General features: G+C 40.5%; 1 protein-coding gene across 1 annotated transcript; it reads left to right on the top strand.

The window, feature by feature from the left end:
• Positions 1-1,736: 1,736 nt before the first annotated feature.
• On the top strand, positions 1,737-20,088 carry tut4 (terminal uridylyl transferase 4). Its single transcript, XM_028027980.1, has 30 exons — positions 1,737-1,883; positions 3,763-4,178; positions 4,774-4,916; positions 5,433-5,549; positions 6,095-6,272; positions 6,362-6,450; positions 6,583-6,634; positions 7,375-7,444; positions 7,523-7,649; positions 8,281-8,400; positions 8,724-8,918; positions 9,888-10,062; positions 10,135-10,520; positions 11,251-11,401; positions 11,477-11,563; positions 12,162-12,265; positions 12,347-12,404; positions 12,482-12,585; positions 12,682-12,771; positions 13,309-13,422; positions 13,496-13,573; positions 14,074-14,251; positions 14,328-14,375; positions 15,759-15,841; positions 15,919-16,034; positions 16,972-17,126; positions 17,852-17,949; positions 18,264-18,768; positions 19,318-19,488; positions 19,571-20,088. Exons 2-30 carry the CDS (start codon positions 3,797-3,799, stop codon positions 19,657-19,659), a joined length of 4,263 nt encoding a protein of 1,420 aa, XP_027883781.1. The 5' UTR covers positions 1,737-1,883; positions 3,763-3,796; the 3' UTR covers positions 19,660-20,088.
• Positions 20,089-21,496: the final 1,408 nt, after the last annotated feature.

The following is a 21,496-nucleotide window of genomic DNA, read 5'->3' as shown; positions in this document are numbered from 1 at the left end:
AATTTTTGAAATTGAAAAAGCTTAAAACTGAAAAAGATTTGAAATTGAGAAAAACTGAAACTAAGAAAAAGTTTGTACTTGAAAAAAGATTTGAAACTGAACAATTATTTTTGATACAAAAAAAAGTTTGAAACTGAAAAATTAAAAACTGAAAAACAGATGTTTAAACTGAGAAAAAAAAAGTTCAAAACTACTTTTTGGATACAAGTTTTTTTTTTCCTTTGAACAAATTTTACGGCCCATTAAACTCCATTTTAATGCCTTCAAAATAAAAGTATATTTAGGGAAAAAGCTTCCCATAACAATCATTTTTTGTTTTTCATTTAGAGGTATCCACCTTCTCAGTAAAATAACACAACCAACACTTTCTTTAAAAGTAATTATGCTGAGTTATTAATAAACTGGTCCGTTTTTCAGCCGACTTAAATAGAGGTGTGATGAATGTGTCCCCGTTTATTGTTTTCTCTTTATTGTGACACAGTTCTATTTTGGCTTAAATTTATCCAACTTCTTTTGTAATTCTGAACCAACCCGGGTCATACTGTGATAGAAACAAGTTGCAGTTGTTCGCATAAACAAAACCACTCCAGCATTAAACTTTAAAGTGCTGCTTATCGTTTTGTCTTATGATTGAAAGTAGGAGTTGTTGCAGTAATTTATTTTCCGAGCGGTACTTAAACGTAGCGCAACACACGCCCCCTTTCGTCATCACCAATACGCCCTCTATTGATGGGAATTTCGCTGCTTTCTTGGGATTTGATTCATTTAGCTATGATAACCAAAATGTTTCGCTTATTTAGTCCACGTTTAATTCTATTCATCTTTAAATCCAAAATACTTAATAAATGTCCTTATTTAACAAGCCTTTACTAGAATTTTCAAAATTCTATTGGTAAAAGTCCAATGAGAAGCAGGCATCCTGATATCTACTTCTGAAATTAAACTAATTTATATCTTCATAGATGCAGAGCAGAGAGAAGGATCAAGTTCAAACCATCTCTTCCATCGATTGTATCCCCTACTCCAACATCTCTCTGCCAGACCTTCCAGAAAGGAGCGCGTGATGACATGTATTTGCACAGGTATTTACAGTTTTTCTAATCTGAAATACAATTTTTGCTTGTAATTGCAGAGTTTTATTTTCATATTTAGTAAATAGTCTGTTTATTGGTTTAAAAAAAAGTCATTCATTTGCACATTCCTTTGGATCAGAGTATGTTATATTTATATGTTGTGCTATATGTATGTACAGTATATATATATATATATATATATATATATATATATATATATATATATATATATATATATATATATATATATATATATATATATATTCTCATACCCTTGATGTGATGTGATTTTATTTTTTTGGTATGATTGCATTTCAGAAATTTATACGGATTGTATACTTGGATTACATATTTTCTATACTGTTTTTTTATATCTGTATTTTAATTTAGCTAAATGAACTAAACTAAATTTTAAAAATCTATTCAATTCTCTTCTATTGACCTGAAGCTCATCTATTAGCATGTCATGCTAGTTATAAGACCGTCATACAGCAACAGCCTTCAGTCAACAACTCTTTGAAGATAGTTGGGTGAAATGAGTAACGAAAACATTTAATTTCCTTTGGGATTAATAAGGTATTATTGAACTGAATTGAAAAAAACGAGTCAGCTCCTTAACCGAGTGGGCACATCGAGCCGGCTCGGTCATGAGTAGCACAATGCTAACTCCCACAGTGCAGCGGGGTAATGTATTAACATGGCGTCAGTGGTCGCTGTTCGGATCAGGGCCGTGGGATTGGAACAACATCATGTAAAACAGAACTATGGAGCCAACTGAACAATAATCCCGGAGCAGCTTCAGCGCCCAGAGTGAGTTATTTTCCCGCTCTTTAGTGCCGTAATGCTGAGAGGCTTCCTGTTCTCAGGTGACCCGATGCTCTGTGGCATTTGGGTGCCAGTGTTATTTACGACCCGGGCATAGCAGTTAGCATTGGCTAGTCTTCAGCTAACTCGGCTACGCAAAGAGTCTCCAAGAAAGTCAGTTGAAAGTTGAAACGCAGCCAGAGGAGCAGGAAACCTTTCCTGATTTTAACCCGTTCTTTTTAATTAAACTTGTTGCTATTGCGGACCAGACGTTATGTGAGCTCCACCATCTCAGTCCTCCCTTCCCCCCGTCTGGAAGTTCTTAGTTTCTGTCCTAAACACTGAACATGAAACCCAGGTGGTGCAAAAAATGAAACTTAGCTTCACATTGATGCTTTCTGGTGATTCAGTCTGACATTAATTGCTGCCAGTTTCGTTTTTGTTTCTATTGAAGGATCAGTTTCAACCTCACATGAAACTACTAACATCCCTTACAGACAGTAAGTTTATTTGTATTTATTAACAATAATTACTACTATTATTGTTGTTGCTATGGTTGTTTGTAATATCTAATTGAAGGGCATAACTAGGGATTTACTTCCTGTTTTCTTTGAGTTCTGCGCTGCCAGTTGCAGTTTTATTTCTGAAGGCTTTACAATCTAACTGGTGTGAAACCAGTTCACTGTCTGCTGCACGCAAAACCTGAGAGAGAATAAAGAGACAAAAGGGGAGAAAAGGGTTGATTTTTACTAAATGTTTATGCGAATTTTCGAAAAAGGTTGATCACAAATGAAATACATTTTTATTTTAGCAGTTTGGCACTTGACATCATGAAGTGAGAAAACTTTTATGTTTTCCACTTCATAATGTAACTTTTTATTCTTTCTGTAATCTTCTTTTTAATTGTCTTTAAGCAATGAATTTGGCTTTAAATACTTAAAATATATATTTCTATATATGTTTTGCTAGGCTGTGGCATGATTTTGTTAGCAAAACCAGAGTTGAAAAACTTTAATTGAAACAAAACCCAACATATTATTCACTTTAACTGTAAAGAAAAAAACACATTTTGATCAGATTAAATTTGGATGGGTCAATTTTTTTATGCATATTTAATACGGAGCCCCCAAGGAGACATGAGGGAAAAACCTTTCTTTTGCGTTACCTGGCAACAAGTTTTGCATTCCCTCACAATACGCCTGCTGCAATATTTGCTGGCCTATTTTATATACAGTGACTAATGTCAATTTAAAATTTCCGACATATACACATTTAAAGAGGCTCAGTGTTTATTATTACGAACTTTGGTGCAAAAAAATGTAATGTGAAGCTTATTGAATCATCAGTTTTGTTTTTCTGTAGTTGTTTCTGCATACAAATGTCACAAATGTTTTCTTTAAATTCAATAGTTTGATTTTTATGTCCAACATGATCCATTTTAATTATTGTTGTTTTGTTTGTTTAATTTGCATTTTTAAAATGTTTCCCAGTTCCAGTGTTAAATCTTCATTAGAATTTAAAGTGCATTGATTTTTTAGAAACTGCATTATTATCTCATTATTATCATTATATTACTTGAAAAATGTCTGAAAACAACAATATTGTTATTGCAATAACTTCTGTATCAATTTATTGTCCAGCAAAACTCATTAAATAAATTGTAAAACAAAATGGTCGCCCTCACTCTGGACTATGGAAACACAAAGAGTTCATTGGTGGAAAAAATCCTGACTTTCTAAAAATAATATTTTCAAAACCAAAAATGTGATTATTTAATAAAATTGATTATGGCCCAGCCCTAGTTTGGGATCATATTAGTAATCGATGCTCCGGTAACGATGATACCGAAGACGATACTGATGTTCTTCCTGGTTCTGATGTTCAGGTCCGACTTGGTGGGGAGCAGAAGGACCGGAGCGATGGACGAGTCTGTCAGTTCAGTGAAAACGGTCAAACCGTCCCAGTCCAGAGGAGCCAAGGTGTCGTCCGCTCAGAAGCCAAACAAAGATGGCGTCAAGTCAGCGCTGCGCAGCAAGGAGAACCTCACCGCCGCCAAAGATGAGCGGAGCGGCGGCGGCGTGGCGAGCCGCACGGCGGCCGGCGCTTTCCCAGAAAACTCCCTGGAGAAGAAGAAAAGCCGTCCGTCCAGGCTGAGCGGCCGGACCGGTTCTGGGGAGAGAGGCAAAGGGAAGGCGGCCGAGTCCAAAACGGCCCAGCCAGCAGAGGGCGCTCCGGTCCCGCCCGTCACTCCTGAACGGGCGAAAGGCTCCACAGGGGCCACAGCGAGAGAGAAATCCCACGGTGGGTCGCTCGGTTCCCTTCACAACGTTTATTAAATAAATATGAGTTCAGCTGCAGCCGAGTGACACGGACAGAACTTACAGTCATAACTCAAGTTTTATACGAGTTTTAAAACATTTTTAATTTCCCATAAAAGTCTTAAGATTATGGAAGAGAATTAGAGCAAAAATCTGACTTTTTCTCAGAGTTCAGAATTCGGAAAGAAAAAAAAAAATCTAAATTCTCAGAAAATTTTTAAATTATGAGACGAAATAGTCAAAATTATAAGAAGTAAAATTCTTTTCTAGTCCAGTGGGCCTAATCTTCTTCCATACTAATCTGCTGAGACGTAATTAGGTCTGCAACTAACTATCATTTTATTAATCAATTTATTTTGTCATAATGTTGGTAATTAGTAGCCCTGCGTCCCTTTGTCTTTTACGTATCAGGTGTACATTTAATATTTATCTCCTTATGTTGATAACAGTGAAAGCTGATGCTAGCCGTCGTTAGCCGGCAGCTTTTCCCCTGCAGCAGGAATCTGGATCGTGTGTGTGTGACGTCACGCTGCGGGGGGTTTATATCTGATGTGTGTGTGTTCTGTGTGTTTCTGCAGCGGTGAAAGCTGCGGCTGCGGCGCGCCCGTCTGCGCAGGCGGGGGAGGAGGCGCGGCTGGCGGCGGAGGAGGCGGAGCAGCAGCTGGGTCTGCGGCAGGTGGAGGAGCGGCTCCACAGAGATCACATCCACCGGGTCGCCAAGGTAACGCGCTCAGATAATCTGACAGGTTACTGATCCATCTTTAATCAGCAACGCAAAACTAAGAAACTACATGCACCTTTACTTATCATTAAAAACTGATCCGGTTACTATAGAAACGGTTCTGATGGGTTTGAAGCTGACGTCAGCAGTGAGCTCAGACAGGGAGGAAAACGCTGCTCCTTTCTTTCACACGTTTCCTCCATGTTTTCCCTGTTTTACGTCACAGAATCGTAGTTTGGACTTTCCTCCTGAGTCGTATTGATCCGGTGTTGATCGCATCTTTTTTTATTATATTCTGATCAACTAAATCTCAACATTTTTACAGAAGGTGTACTTTATTTTTTTCTGTACAAGACGCAAACTTCTGTTACTCAAAAAGGTGTTCATAAAGCTAACGCTAACTAGCCTAGAAATGTGTTTCTAGATCAGTAACTCTTTCTTTTTAGACAACATATTGATTATTTCCTTTAAGCTGGAAACGTTTTTGTTTGCTAACGAAGCCTCCCTGTTCCCCAGCCGTCCCCTGAGTACCCAAACTACCAGTACTTGTGCAAAGTTTGCTCTGTGCACATCGAGAACGTCCACGGAGCCTACAAGCACATCAAGGAGAAACGCCACAAGAAGAACATGACGGTTCGTACCGCCTCTTTCCTTCATCTCAAATGTTAAAGTCCTCATATATTTGCAGCATTGAACTTTTCTTTCATTTGTTTTTTGAGAGGAACGATGTAAACATGCAGGAACTGATTTGCCAACATGGATCACAAAAGTCCAAAAATGGAGAATTAGTTTCTTGAAACACCAAAAACAAAGTCACTCGTTCGCAGAAAACTGATTTTACGTTAGTTTTTGTTTCGTTTGGTATTTGTTGTGTCACACTAAACATTACAGTTTATTAAAACTAATGAAAACGGAAATAGAGAAAAGATTTTTATTAACTGAAATAAAAAAAATGAATGAAGCTACATCTACTGACTGAACGACATCGATATGTTTATAAAACTAAAACACACTAAAATTATTGATATCCTTCGTTTTCGTGTTTATTAATTAACTTATTACTGTAATTACGAAAGTAACTTATGGGCTGAATAAATGAAAACAGTTGAAAATCGTTGATGCGTCATTAACTTCGCCCGGCCTTCCTGTCTGTGTCGTTGTGGTGGCGCCCCCTGCAGGAGAAGCAGGAGGAGACGGAGCTGCGGGCGCTGCCGGCGCCCTCTGCTGGCCAGCTGCGGGCAGTGGACGCCGCCGTCGTGGAGACGGCCAGGCAGCAGGGGATCTCAGAGCGGGACTTCGAGGTGCGGACGTCCGTCGTGGCGCGGATGGAGGAGATCATAAAGACGCACCTGTCAGGTTGGTCTCCTGGTTGTGACATCATCAGCTGGTTGTGACATCATCAGCTGACGCTCCAGCTCAGACTGAGATCTGATGTTTCTCTGCAGCCTGTTCCCTCCGGCTCTACGGTTCCTGTCTCACACGGTTCGCCTTCAAGACGAGCGACATCAACGTCGACGTCACCTACCCCTCCACCGTCAGTCTGAGTCCAATTCTGTTTCCGTTTTTATTTATCTTTCATCTTCTGTTTATATTTTTATTTAACTTCTGTTTCTGTTTTTATTTATCTTTCTGTCATAAATCTCATTATTTACCTTTCTTTCTTCAGATGACACAACCTGAGGTTCTGATTCAGGTTCTGGGAATCCTCAAAAACAGACGTAGGTTTTTCTTTCTCTGCTTCATTTTATTGTTTGTTTCTGTGAAATTTAGACAAATAAAATATCACAAAGCAACAGAGTCAGATTAATTTTTTATTTTTATTTTGAGAATAAAAACATTATCAGAATAAACTAAAGTGTAACTTAAGATGCTCAGCGTTCCTCATTTGATTTTAAAGTTCATTTCTCCTAATATTTAGACTTTATTTTGGAATTATTTAGACTTTATTTTCTTTTTTTTTTACTTTGTTGTGTAACTTTATTCTCATATTATAACAAATTTATTTTCACGTTGTTGTCATACCACTTTATTCTGGTAATACGACTTTATTTTTGTATTTTTATTACTTTTTTTTATTCCGCCTCTGTCTTGTGACTTTATTCTTGTATTATTGAAATTCAATAATACTTTAGAGAATTGTTATGACTTTATTGTAATATTAGAATCTTATTCTTGAGTTACAATGTTATTCTCATATTATTGCAATTTTACTTTACGACATTTTTCTCGTGTTTTTCTGACAATATTATTTTGTATAATTGAAACTTTTTGTTGTATGACTTTATTCTCGTATTTTGAATTTAATCTGGTAATAATTTGAACGTGTATTATTATTGAAGTAATATTCTGACATTATTCTCATCATTAAAAATGTTTCTTAGTTTGTCCCGTTGTCATAGTTTTTAATGACTCCTGTTTCTTTTGAACATAATTCTGATGTTCTCTTGTTTCCTGTTAGCTGAATATTCAGAAGTTGAGTCGGATTTTCACTCCAAAGTTCCCGCTGTGTTCTGTCGGGATCGCAGCAGGTCAGAAAATCTTTATTTTTATGATCATGAGCTTCCAGGCTGACTGACTCAGTTTTTCTGCTTTCTGTTTTCGCTCAGCGGCCTGATCTGTAAAGTGAGCGCAGGAAATGATGTCGCCTGCCTCACCACCAATCACCTGGCTGCTCTGGCTAAACTGGAGCCCAGACTGGTTCCACTGGTCCTGGCCTTCCGCTACTGGGCGAGGGTAAGGATGGCGCCCCCTGCTGGTGTTTCTGAAGCAGAGGAGGCCAGAGATCTTCATCTGCTGTAAGGTGGAGGTCAGCTGGTGCAGCTGCTAGCTGTTAGCATTTAGCTGCTAGGTGTTAGCCTTTAGTTTCTAGCTGTTAGCCTTTAGTTTCTAGCTGTTAGCCTTTAGCTGCTAGCTGTTAGCTTCTCCCTGTTAGCAGCATCCTGAGGGCCAGATGCTGAGTTTCCTTAGAAATGCGTTTCCATTCTGAGTGAGAAAGAAGCTGAAGATAAAAACATTTACTTCATTTCTTTTTAAATTTCCTTCTTCCTTCCTATTTTCTTTCCTTCAGGATGAAAAACAGACAGATTTGAATGTTTTTGTCTCAGTATAGCTCTACCTATCAGATGTTTTGGACATTAAACTGAAGTTCAAACAATTTTTTTCCTTTAGTGAAAATATTTTAATCAAAACTCTGTTTAGTTTAGTGATTTATATTTAACAAAATGAACCACTAACACTAAATCCTTATAGTGAAGTCACTAAAAGCGGCACTCTGTGCTTTAATTCAATAGAATCAGTTTAAAACCAGACAATGACAGAACAGTTGAATGAGAATTTGTGTTGTTTTTGTTGCTTTTCTCTCCAGCTGTGTCACATCGACTGCCAGGCTGAAGGCGGCATCCCGTCGTATTCCTTCGCCCTCATGGTCATCTTCTTCCTGCAGCAGAGGAGCGATCCCGTCCTCCCCGTCTACCTGGGATCCTGGGTGGGAGAATCACAAAAATACTGGATCTTATTCAATATTACAGACAGGAAAAAGAATAACTATTAAAGAATAATTTTCTCTAACAGAGGAATTCAGCAAACCTGCAGCAAGAAGGTTGATTCTCATATTATGAATTTATTCTCAAAATATATTGTCTCTAGCCTCATAATTAAAACATTTTTCCCTTACTTTGACCTTTAAACTCCGTTGTATTAAGCGTTTAGCGATTTTGTTCTTGCTGTTAAACCGATTCATGCTGAATTTAGCAATCCTGCAGAGTAAAAATAGATTTTTCTGAAAAGCCTCTGAATCGTCTGTTTCAGATCGACGGCTTCGACGTGAAGCGAGTGGACGAGTATCATCTGACTGGAATAGTTCTGGACATGTTCGTCAAGTGGGAGCAGCGACCTCCGACCTCCACGGAGGGACGAGGGGAGAACCGGAACGAATCCAAAGCAGAAGGAGCATCAAAACCGGAGCAGAAGAAGTCTGATGACGCTCGCCACACAGAGGGCCTGGTGAGTTTCACTCCTGATAGTTCGGTAGATTCAGCTCAGTTTGGGACCAAAGCCGTTACGTCTCCAGCTCCTGTGGTTCTCTCTCTCTGCTCTGAGTCAAGCCAACCTGTTCCCCTCCTGGCCTGTGGGGGCGCTGCACCAAGAACCACTGAAGGAAACGACACAAAAACCTCTGAAGATGCAGAACACAATTTTCTTCTTCAGAAAATGTAAACAAAAATGGAGTAGCGTCAGATTTTAGCGATTATTAGAATTTGCCAAAAGATCACAGGTAATTTTTCCTGCTAGCACTAAGCTAGCATGCTTGTTTTGGTTGTATTTACCCAGAATGCCATGCACTGTAGTCCACTTCCTGCTTTTGGAGAAGTCTCCAGTCCGCTTAGCGTTCACATATGCATTCAAACTGCATCAGAGTTCACTTAAACTGAACCCAGACCGAGGTTTGCAGGTGGAGCAGAGTTAGCTTTTCAGGTTGATTAGCATTCACAACTCCCCGAATGAACCGGACTTTCTAGACAAACGGACTGGAGTCTGATAAAACCGGCCTAACTTAGTAGCGTGTTTCAAAGTCCATTTGATGCCGTTGTGGTAAGATTAAGGGTTTTTATTAATTTATTGCCCAGTTCTACCGCAGGGCATTCTGGGTAAAAACAACCAAAACAAACATGCTAGGCTAGTGTTAAGACAAAAAATGAGTTGAGGTCTTTTACAACAAAGAAATCCTCCAACCAATTTCATGAAGAAGGAAGTTGCTCTCAGTGTCTTCAGAGGTTTTTGTGTTGTCTCCTTCAGTGGTTCTTGTTGCAGCGCCCCCACAGGCCAGGAGGGGAACAGGTTTCTCAAAGGGTTTGGTTGGTTTGAATTGGAAAATGTAAAGAAATGTTGCAGTTTTGGTCTCCAATCGGACCGATTCTGCTGAATGTGAGGTGTGAATTCTCCCTCAGTCTGACTCTGGCTGCTTCCTCTCAGAGCCGCCTGACGCTGGGCGAAGGGAAAGGCGCTTCGCTGGGCCAGCTGTGGCTGGAACTTCTCCGTTTCTACACGCTTGAGTTTCCTCTGGAGGAGAACATCATCAGCATCCGCCTGAAGGAGCTCCTCTCCAGGGACGCCAAGAACTGGCCCCGCCGCCGCCTCGCCATCGAAGGTGAGAACGACCCGAGTCACAGAACCGGTTGGGAAGAAGCACAGGAACTCACGATTTGTTTTCTGGTTCCAGATCCGTTTGCCTTGAAGAGAAACGTTGCGCGGAGCCTGAACAGCCAGATGGTGTTCGAGTACATCCAGGAGCGTTTCCGCAGCGCCTACAAATACTTCGCCTGTCCTCAGAGGAGAGGCGCCAAGAAGACGAGAGGAGACGAGGTTGGACGGATACCGGAGGGACAGGAGGACAACAAGAAATCTGAAGGAAGTCAGAGAGAGGACGACAGCGGGGACGATGAGGACGGTTCAGATCTGGAGAAGAGTCTGGATGATTTGGTTCTGAACGATGGAAGCAAACCGTCGTCATCGGCCAAAGGGCTGCTGGACAGCGAGGAGGAAGAGGAGCAGGGGCCTGCTGACCTGCACTACGTGTTTGATAAGATGATTTTCACTGGTGGGAAGGTAAATCACACGTTCAGAACAACCAGGATGAAGAGCTGGACAAGATGGCTGAAAATCACCATATGAGATATTTAAGATGATTTTCAGTCCCGGTTTTAAAATGTACTACTATCAAAATGACGACATTATTGTTTATCTCAATCATTTTCAGCAAATAATTTTGCTTTATCGTCCAGCAAAGTAAATTATGACAGCCCTGCAAACAACAATAAAGTCATAAAATTACCAGAATAGAGTCAGATTAGGAGAGTCGTTGAAAAAATAAAAATGTTGAGCATCTTATGAAGTCATACTTCAGTATAAGTTTTACAACTAATATTTAAATCTTTTAACACATCAAATTATTATTATTAGTAACAGGACTTTGAAACAATCATGCAAACAACTATTGTGAAGAATTACAGGAACTGAGCTAAACAATTTTACTTATTGAAACTTAAAATCCAAACTTATTGGAGCTTCTCAATAATTTCAATGATTTTTCTGGTAAAATTATGTTGTTGTTTTTTTCCGAATATTATGACTATGTTCTCCTAATTAAACAATTTTTGCTCGTATCTTGATACTCCGTTGTACAACTAGCAGAAGGGATGATTTAAATAAAAAACACTTTAAAAAAATAATTTCTATAATTTGTAATTTCTATTTGATAAAAGAAAGCCAAAAATAAATTTAATAAAACCAGATTTTCTCTCGGTACGTGACTTTTGTCCGGTTTTTGTGTCTCCAGCCTCCGACCGTCGTCTGCAGCATCTGCAAGCGGGACGGCCACCTGAAGGACGAATGTCCCGAAGACTTCAAGAAGATCGAGCTGAAGCCGCTGCCTCCCATGAACGAGCGCTTCAGGAACATTCTGGACGGACTCTGCAGATTCTGCTACTGTACGTACGGCCGGCTAACGCTAACAGCAGCGAAGCGCTGAGGCCTCATCCCTCCGTGTGACTGAATCGTTGCAGATAAACTGTCGCCGTCGCACTTCGAGCAGCAGAACAGGGAGCAGATCCTGGCTGGTCTGGAGCGGTTCATAAGGAAGGAGTACAACGGTGAGGAAACGGCTAAATCCACAGCTACTGCTGAAGATTTGTCCTTCAAAAATTAACAATGAAATAAATAAAAAAATGTAATTTCATTAATAAAATAAATAAATGAAATAAAAGTAAAATGCTTCCTTTTAGATCATTGACAAAAACTTACAAAACTTGCAAAAACGCAAAATCTTACCAAGTAATTTTGGTCGAGTTTCTAATGCATTTATCTAAGTACATTTTAAATAACACAAAACTAACTTATAAATGACTTTTCATTAAGACGTGAGAGTTTGTTTTAAGGCAATAATTCTTAATGTTGCTGAAAAAGTTTTGCTTTACATAATTGAACATAATTTAAGAACAAGAATTTTGATTTATTATCGACTCATTAAATTCCAATTTATGATGTTAAGAATCCCAGACTGACAGGATTATTATTATAGGAAATGTTATTTTTACTGTTAAAACTCTTGAGTTTCTCCTTAAACTTTGAACTTTTTCTTCCAATTAATCCGATTAGAAACTTGCTTTTTGTCGCCTTCTGTTTATCAGCGTGTCTTTGAATGTAAATAAAACTATTTGTCTGATGTTTTCTGATGTCTTTCTGCTGCAGATAAAGCCCAGCTCTGCTTATTCGGCTCTTCCAAGAACGGGTTTGGTTTCCGTGACAGCGACCTCGACATCTGCATGACCCTGGAGGGTCACGAGACGGCGGAGGTGGGCGGGTTCAGAGCAGACGTTTTATAAAACGAGCCGACCGCGTGTCGTAACCTGGTTTTATCTTTCATTTCTGAACAGAAGCTGAACTGTAAGGAAATCATCGAAGGCCTTGCAAAGGTGCTGAAGAAGCATGCGGGTGAGTTCAGCTGATTGGATGGTTGGTTTTTATTACATTTTCCACTGATGTTCTTCCATATTTCTCTCCCTGCTCAGGTCTGAAGAACATCCTGCCCATCACCACAGCCAAAGTGCCTATCGTGAAGTTTGAACACAGACAGAGCGGTTTGGAGGGAGACATCAGCCTCTACAACACGCTGGTCAGTGACGGACGCTTTCCCAGCATCCTCTGCAGGAACTCCCTTCCTCTTCAAAAGTCTCCATTTTGAACTGATTTGGAGAAATTGTTCGTTTAGGCTCAACACAACACCAGGATGCTGGCGACGTACGCAGCGCTGGATCCCCGGGTTCAGTTCCTGGGATACACCATCAAGGTGTTTGCAAAGGTTTGTTAAGAAACGCTCAGCTGTTTAAATCAATTCAGAAACAACGATTACACTTTATCTACTGAGCATCAGAGTGACATGATGCCTAACATGAAAGAGTTTATGACTGTTTATGAAGTGTCATTCGCTAAATAATGTCACGTTTAATGCAACTTTGCTTTAAAGGTGTCATTAATTACCAAATAACGCAAAGTATTCACTATATAATGACACTTCTAATGTAAGTTTTAATGCAACTTTGCTTTGGTAGTGTCATTATTTAGTGAATATTTTTGCATTATTGGTAAATAATTAAACTTTTAATATAAAGTTGCATTAAAAAAAGATTGAATAAGAAACATTTTAGATCAGTTCAGCTGTTTATTTTGGATTGGATCAGCTGATACTGGACCTCAGATTTCTTTAGAAATGGATCGGTGCGTCCTTCGTTGCCTGGATTTCACGCTGTCTTCCAGAACGTGAAATCCAGACGATTCTCAGTTTTTTCTGCTTAACTTTAGTTGATTCTCAGAGTTTTTGGGTTCTGTGTCTCCTCAGCGCTGCGACATCGGCGACGCCTCCAGAGGAAGCCTCTCGTCTTACGCCTACATCCTGATGGTTCTATACTTCCTGCAGCAGAGGCAGCCGCCGGTCATCCCCGTCCTGCAGGAGGTAAAACCCTCTGATTAGTGACTGTGGGTCTGAAACGTGAGCTTGCCTTTGAGCGCCAACGATCCTTTTCCAGATCTTCGACGGTCAGACGGTTCCCCAGCGGATGGTGGACGGCTGGAACGCTTTCTTCTTTGATGACCTGGACAAACTGGTGAGGATTATCAGACATGCGCTCTGATGTAGGGCTGGAAAATAAATCAGTAACAATAGACATCTGATAGAATATTCACTAAACTTCGATCCAGAACCGCACAGCATTCTGGGGGATGTAGCTGGGTTGGTGGAGTCGACTAACTCACTCACTCTCTCTTTGGTTGCCTAGCAACAACCTGCTGGATAAAAAGCAGTTTCAAGTTCCCTCCAACTCCGGTTGCCTAGCAACGGCCTTCTGGGTAAAGTGCGCAGCAGCAGTTTCATGTTTCCTCACTGTCGCTTGTAACTGCTTAAAAATAAAAAAACAGCATCATAAAGTGAAAACTAGATAAAAGAGGAAAGACACCAGTTTGACTGAATTCCAGATATTTAAAACAAAAAAAAACTCATCAATAATTATCGATATTGGCTGATGTGAAACGCTTACATGGCGGCAGGTTTCTCAGCCATGTTGTCCAGCCCTGGTTTGTTGCTGTGATGCTTGTTCTTGTTGCGCAGCGCCAGCGGCTGGCCGACTGGCAGCCCAACACCGAGTCGGTGGGGGAGCTGTGGCTCGGCCTGCTTCGCTTCTACACCGAAGAGTTCGACTTCAAGGAGCACGTCATCAGCATCCGGCAGCACAAACGCCTCACCACGTTTGAAAAACAGTGGACTAGCAAATGCATCGCCATCGAAGGTGATCAGGCGGCTTTGCTTTCACCTGCTGCTAACCTCCTCCCGGCGGTTTACCTTCCCATGTTTTCTGTTCCCAGATCCCTTTGACTTGAATCATAATCTTGGTGCTGGAGTGTCGCGTAAAAGTAAGTCTGAAAAACAAAAATACGGGACTCATGTTTATTAAATCTGCATTTCATCAAGCGTACATCATCTGAGATACTTTAGATTCTGGAGTTCAAGTAAAACTAAAACTGACCCAGCAGATACAGTTTGATGTGTAAAAACTAAAGATTTATCTCACTGAATGAAGCAAATATGTTAAATATTTGTCATAAATCCAGTTTTAAGGCGATTTCAAGAATAAAACAAGAAAATCCAAACATCAACACCAATAAACCAAATTTAAGGTGTCTATCTTCTTATTTGTCACAAGTTTCACTAATTTGACGTATTTTAGGAATAAAACTGATAACTGGCTTATATCCCTTAAAGCTTCTGTTTGTAACTTTTATCCAAAATATGTTTTTACTTATTTGTTAAAACTTGTCACCAAGTTGTGACAGTTTATGAGAGACGATCTGTGAAAAGATCGATCTCCTTCCGGAGCTACTGTTACTGAAGAAATGCACCAAAATCAGCCAATCAGAGCCAGGAGGCTCTGATTGGCTAGCGCTGTCAATCATCCTCAGGTATATACTTCTAAATATGCTAATGGCGGATAATAAAAAAAAACATATATCTGCTGTCGTCAGTGTTCATGCTAACTAGCCTTAGCATTTACAACAGGAGGATGATTGACAGTGCTAAGCTCTGCCTCCTGGCTCTGATTGGTTGTTTCTAGTTAGCACTGGGAAAAGACAGAGGAGCTATTTATTTTTCTTTTCACAAATCATCTGTCTCATATCAAGCTGTCATCACATGGAGCAAATACTTAAAACCATATTTTTATAAAAGTTACACTTTGCAGCTTGAATGTTTCCGGTCTGTTCTCACAGATTTTAGCAGCACATTTTTCTATTTTTTTGACTGAATATATGGTTCATATTTAACCATTTTTATATATTATTTGTTTATATTTTCTATTATGTCATCTTTATTACAATGGAGACAAGCCAAGTTTCTCACCATGTACAAGATGATGTTAGAAAAGCTTTAAATTAAAACTTATTGTTAAAAAAAAAGTTATTTCAATTCGATCCAGCATAGAATTAATTATAGTTATCAAAGAATATCATAAAGTTCAGTGCATTATTCAACGTTTCTGCATTTAGAGTTTGGTAATCAGTGCTGGGTTGTAAAAAAACAGATTTTATTTGTTGTGCATGTAGAATGAGAGCGGCCTGAGGATTGAGCCTTGAGGAACCCCACATTCATTTCCAAACACATGAAATTTCAACCAGTTCAGATCTATCAGAAGTTTTTTTATTGATACTGTAGTTCTGCACAGACTTATTACAAAAATGTGAGAAGTTCTGCTTTCAAGATTTAAAGCTGGATCTCAGGATGGATTTTTTTCCACTCCTCAGTGACGAACTTCATCATGAAGGCGTTCATCAACGGGCGGAAGCTGTTTGGAACGCCGTTCATTCCCATCCCCGGCACTGAAGTGGTATGTTCCTCCACGGCTTTTCCTCTGAAGCTTCCTGATGAACCGCTGGGTTAAATCTGCGCCGCCTTCCTCTGCAGGAATACTTCTTCGACTCGAAGGTGCTGACCGACGGCGAGCTGGCGCCCAACGACCGCTGCTGCCGGATCTGCGGGAAGATCGGACATTACATGAAGGACTGCCCAAAGAGACGCAGGTCGTCCTCTGTCAGCTTGTCCTTTACGCTAAAGGCAGAAGGAGGAAGAACCACATGCTTTACCTGGTGTCCAAAGTGTGGTCCGGGGGCCATTTGTGGCCCTTGGACTGATTGTTTTGCGGTCTCCAACTGTAATTCAAGACTGACACAAATTTGATCCGTCTGGTGTTGGTGCTGATGCAGATGCACTGCAAAAACACAAAATCTTACCAAAGACTTTTGGTCAATTTTTAGTGCAAATATCTTTTTATGATGGAAATAACACAAATTAATTTACAAGTAACATTTTAGGAGCTTGTTTTTAGTCAATAGTTTTTTAAAATATTGATTTAAAAAAGTACCAGTTCCACTGAAACTTTGTTTCATTTATAACTTGGGAAAATGTTTTGTTGTAAGTGAAATAATCTGAAGATGGATTTGGTACTTTTTCATCAAGATTAAAACAAGCTTCTGTTTCTAGCTGAAGTTACTTGCTAGTTAATTTTGTGCGATTGTGTACTAGGGCCAGTTCTGGGTAGAAAATAAAACAAAGAGAAACAATTCTGCCAAAGAAATCTCAGAAAGTTTTCTTGGAAATTTGGGAACTTGAAAAGTTGAAATTCAGGAAAATTTACAAAATTCAAAAATATTCAATTTTACAAGCTCCAATAATTAACTTTTTTCCCCTCAAATTTCTGACATTTCAAACTCAGATGTTTTCCTTTTCTGCTTGCTTTTCTTTTTCTTTTCGACTTTGATGCACCAAAATCAGCTTTTTCTAATTAAGTAGCTTTTAAAGCAAACACTTTGAAAGAAAGTGACCCAAACCCTGTTCTTATTCCGAGAATAATCGCAGTAAAACAAGCATTTGGTGTCCATAATGCAAAGTTTTGGACCCTGACCCTCACACACTGCAGGTTTTTATTTGTCTTCTTGTTTTCTCCGTTTTTTCCTTCAGGGTGAAGAAGAAGGAAAACGAGAAAGACGAGGACTCCAAGGAGGACGAGCGGGAGCCGAAGGACAGACGCTGCTTCCAGTGCGGGGACATGGGACACGTACGGCGGGACTGTCCCGAGAACCGCCACCTCAAACAGAGGAACGCCGTCGCTCCCAGTAAGCAGAGGGCTGTGCGTCAGTAAAAACACTCCCCAGGCCAAGCAGTTTCCTTTGTGCTGCTTTGTTTAGGCGCTATTTGTGAAAGCTAAAGGTCAAAGGGTCAGTCAGACCAATTTGGTGTCAATCAACTCATTTTAAAGATGTTAATGAAATAGCTTCCAAATTCTTCCATCCTGGGTAAAAACAACCAAATCAAACGTGCTAGCGCTAGTGGGAGAAATAACTGATGGTTTTTAGCCAAAGACAAACGCTAAAATCTGACGCCTCCATTTTTTGCTTACATTTTCTGAAGAAGGAAGTTTAGCTCAGTGTCTTCAGAGGTTTTTGTGTCGTTTCCTTCTGTGGTTCTTGATGCAGCGCCCCCACAGGCCAGGAGGGGAACAGGTTTTTGATAGCGTTTGGTTGGTTTGACACAAGAGAACCACAGCAGCTGAAAATGTAACAAATGTTACAATTTTGGTCCAAAATCAAACTGAGTTTATCAAATGGTCAGGTGGAAAAGCAATCTGCGATATAAGCAGAATATCTGGAAAAGTTCCTCATGCTAACTGATTGATGAGTTGCAGTACCTGTGATGCTGTGGGCCTCTTTCTATCCAAATGCTCTGAATCTGAAAGCTTTTGACCAAATAGAAACCAACACTGATAGCTGTGGTTGGATCCTGCAGGGTTGGACATGAATGAAAACTTTTATTTCTGCTTTTCTTTATTTCTGCTTTTCAGCTCCTCTGATGGTGCGAAGTGTGGCGAACTCCCAGTCCATCCCGATCCCTCAGACGGCGGCCGACTCTCCAGGAAGAACCAGACAACCTTCTGAATGTGTGAGTTCAGCAGCTGCACCTTAAACTGTTTCAGTTCGTCTGCTTCAGATCCTGAAAAATGCTTCATTCGGTGCTTCAGTTTGAATTTTTTTTTCAAGTTTTTTTCAAGAAATTTCTGAGTTTTTTCTAGATAGAGATTGAGTTTTTTTGTCAGATTGACAACAAAAAAGCGTCGGATTAAAAACGGTGCTGATGTCATCAGAAATCAGCACCGTTTTTCTTCCTGTCTCCCCCGGCCCTAACTCTCCATCACATTAATGTTTATGATTATTTTGTCATTTATTTATCACGGTTCTCTGTTTCTGTTCTTTCAGTCGGACAGTCGTCAGACTCCGCCCTACTCCCCGCAGCCCGCCGCCGTCCCTCACGGCTCCCCGCTGTCCTCCGGCTCCCCCCAGATGTCCCACAGTAAACCCGGCTGCGTCGGCCCCCCCCAGGTCCCGCTGTCCCTCTTCAGCTTCCCCTCCTCCCACCCGGGCCAGTTCCACCCCGCCGCTCTCGGCGCCCTGGGGCTGCTGCCCTCCCATCAGCCCCACATCGCCTCCTCCTCCTGGCCCATCCACGGCCCCGTCCTCGCCTCGCCCTCTGCCGGCGGCCCGTCGCCGCCCGGCCTGACCTTTGCCCTGCGCTCCGTGTCAGGGAACGGCAGCCCCACGGGAACGGCCGGCGGCTCCGTGAACCTGAACGACCCGAGCATCATCTTTGCCCAGCCGGCAGCGGGGCGGCAGATAGGCATGGCGGCGGGTCGGGACGGGCAGTGGCACAACCACATGGCGCAGCCTGGGTCGCTGATGGGAAACGGCACGGTGGTGAAGTCAGGTACTTCCTGTTTGCTGGCTCAGCAGCAGCTTCATACTAATCTAACATCCGTTATGCTAACGGTGCATTCACACCTGCCCAGTTTAATCCGGTTTAATCCTAGAAAGTCTGGTTTGTTTGGGAAGTTTGAATGCAAAATCAATTTTATCAATTCATCAGATTTTTAGTATTTGAAGGTTTAATTTTTGGAAAATCTGGATTTTTTTCTGCCAATGCACTCCTTGATTTTCTGTAAACTCTGCATGTTGTTGATTACATCCGGAAATTTTGCCCATGCACACAACGTCGAAGGGCAAAAAGACCTACATCTTCCTAAAAATTATGAGTAAGTTCGTTTTGTTGTTTCAATGGTACTAAGATATTTGCACCAGAAACTCAACAAAAGTACTGGGTAAGATTTTGATTTTTTGCAGTGTAGTAATTAAAACAAGCATCAAAGAAACATAAAATTGTTCCTTTCATTCCTGGATTATCCAGATGTTCACTTCAGAAGATTACAGGAATGTCTGAGAAATAAAAAAACATATTTTTTTATGTTTTTCTGCACAGAACCGGCCCACCAAGTCCAGTTCGAAGGTTTGAGCCAAGGCTCGCGGCTGTGGGAGCACAACAAACCCCCCCAGTTCAGCCTGTCTCCATCCTGGCCCTACAGGATGCCGCAGAACTTCATCCAGCAGGGCAACGGCGACTTCCAGCCCGGGAAAACCTTCATGGCTCCAGGTCGGACCACAGGATGTGGCTCACATCGATGGTCTGGACGGGAAATGAGCTGTTTTACTGATTCTGTTTTCCTATTTTAAAGGTTCTGTGGTGCATCCCAATCCGAACTTCCCACTGGTTCCTCATGTTCGGCATCCAGTCAACATGAATTACATCCAGCAGAAGAAATGATTTTAATTAGATTTCTTGATCAGTAATAGAGCAAAATAATGTACTATTTGCATCAATTGATCACATGGACAATTTTAAAAAAAATGAAATGAATTTTATCATTTTTGTACAGTTTTTATGGTTTTAGTTTTTGGGTCTCATTACATTGATTTGTGATACAAATGTTAAATATTTTAATGCCCCCGTTTTTGAGGGGGTCTGAAAAAAAGTGTTTTTATTTTATGTGTAAAGTAAGGAGGATAAATTGTAAACCTTTATTTTTGTTAGCTGTATTCATACTTTGCTTGCTGAAAGATGAAGGCTTTGAATAGATGTTTGTTTTTAAAGCAACCTAACGTGTCAGTATGTAGTGCCAAAAGCAAGAAAAAAGGGGGAAAAAAGGGAAAATACAAAGAAAAAGCTGCAAAAAAATAAAGAAAAACCAAACAACTCTGGTGTTGCTCTTTATTACTTATAAGCAGACAAGAAAAGCTGAAACAGTTTTAAAAACGCAGCCTAGTAATAATTACCAGTGGTGTTTAGTTCAGGATCTGGTAAATGCTAAGTGGATGCTAACTTTTAGCAAAAACTTTTGCTAGCGTTAGCACACATAGTTTCCCCTAAATGAATATTTCGGGATAAATTCTAACTGCTAATATGTTTTGTAATATTTCAGTTGAATAAGGTTCAACATCTTGAGTTTTGATCATCGCATGTTAAGAAATCTGCCAGTAGTTACATGGTTATATTCATGCTCTTACTTTGAAGTGGGTGAAAACTGTTGGCGCATCACTTCCGTTTCCTGTCTTCACGTTTTCCCTCTTTTTTTTCCCATTCAAAACTATTATAAACAGGAAACATACAGAAACGAAGTGTAACACGGGCAGTTGAAAGTAAGATGAAAACATAAATATATTAGTTAAGGTTATAGAACATGTAGTAGTTGTTGTCCTTCAAGGATAGATATTTAGCTAACGCGTTAGCGCTAGCTTCCGTTAATTATTGTCTACTGGTGTAGCACTTCAGCAGTTGGTTAACGTTGCTCATCACTGGTTTTCATGTGATATTTCACTACATGCTTGGTAAATCGATTCCAGGAGTGTCCAAACTGTGGTTGAGGGACAATATGTGGTCCTCAAAATGAGTTTTGGTGGCCCTCGAATCCAATTCAAGTCTTTTTGAAGAACAAATCATGTTGCTGCTTAGAATGGGCTCTTTGCACCTGCTGCGCTGACGTCACAACCGCATGCGCAAATGCGGCTCTCTTTTTCGCGCTTTGAGTTACCATGACAGCTAGAAAAGACAAAGTCTTATTTCAGACGTAGATAAAACAATACTATGAACATTATTGTCTTCCTAATATAATGGGCTTTTAAGTTTTCATGGATTTCCAAACGATCCTGAATTAAGAAGACGGTGGCTTGTAAATATTCGTCGCTACCAGTTAAAGCTAACGCAGCACAGCAAAGTTTACAGCCTTCACTTCACTCCGGATCAGCTTCTTCAGCCTAAAGGTAAAGGAGCCTCCTGTGTTATTTCCATGGAATCACTTCTGTATTCAGCCTGAATGATCGAGTTTATGGGAACCAGAGAGCAGACCAGAGCCAGACAGCCGAGCTACTGATCCGCCTGAACACACTGCTGTAAACACCGTCCTGCTTCACAACAACATGCTAAACTAATAAAGCGAAATAACACGGAGACCTTAAGGAACACGGCCATATTTTTCTAAAAGCAACAACTGAACCTGAACAGTCAGCTGAACTAGAACTCCGACACCAGAGCTAATGCTAAGCTATGGGCTCGTTGTGCTTCAGAAGCAAAAAGCCTGAACCGTAAAATCCCCGTTACTTGGTCT

The sequence above is a fragment of the Xiphophorus couchianus genome, chromosome 9 (assembly GCF_001444195.1).
Source record: "Xiphophorus couchianus chromosome 9, X_couchianus-1.0, whole genome shotgun sequence".
NCBI lineage: Eukaryota > Metazoa > Chordata > Actinopteri > Cyprinodontiformes > Poeciliidae > Xiphophorus > Xiphophorus couchianus.
Note: the sequence above shows the minus strand (reverse complement) of the source record. Positions and strands in the feature narration are given on the sequence as shown.

Coding starts and splice junctions, on each gene's coding strand:
- tut4 (XM_028027980.1), top strand. CDS start 3,797: ATGGACGAGTCTGTCAGTTCAGTGAAAACGGTCAAACCGTCCCAGTCC. Junction 11,402..11,476: donor ACTCTGCAGATTCTGCTACT/GTACGTACGGCC, acceptor GAATCGTTGCAG/ATAAACTGTCGCCGTCGCAC. Junction 12,405..12,481: donor GGTGCTGAAGAAGCATGCGG/GTGAGTTCAGCT, acceptor CTCCCTGCTCAG/GTCTGAAGAACATCCTGCCC.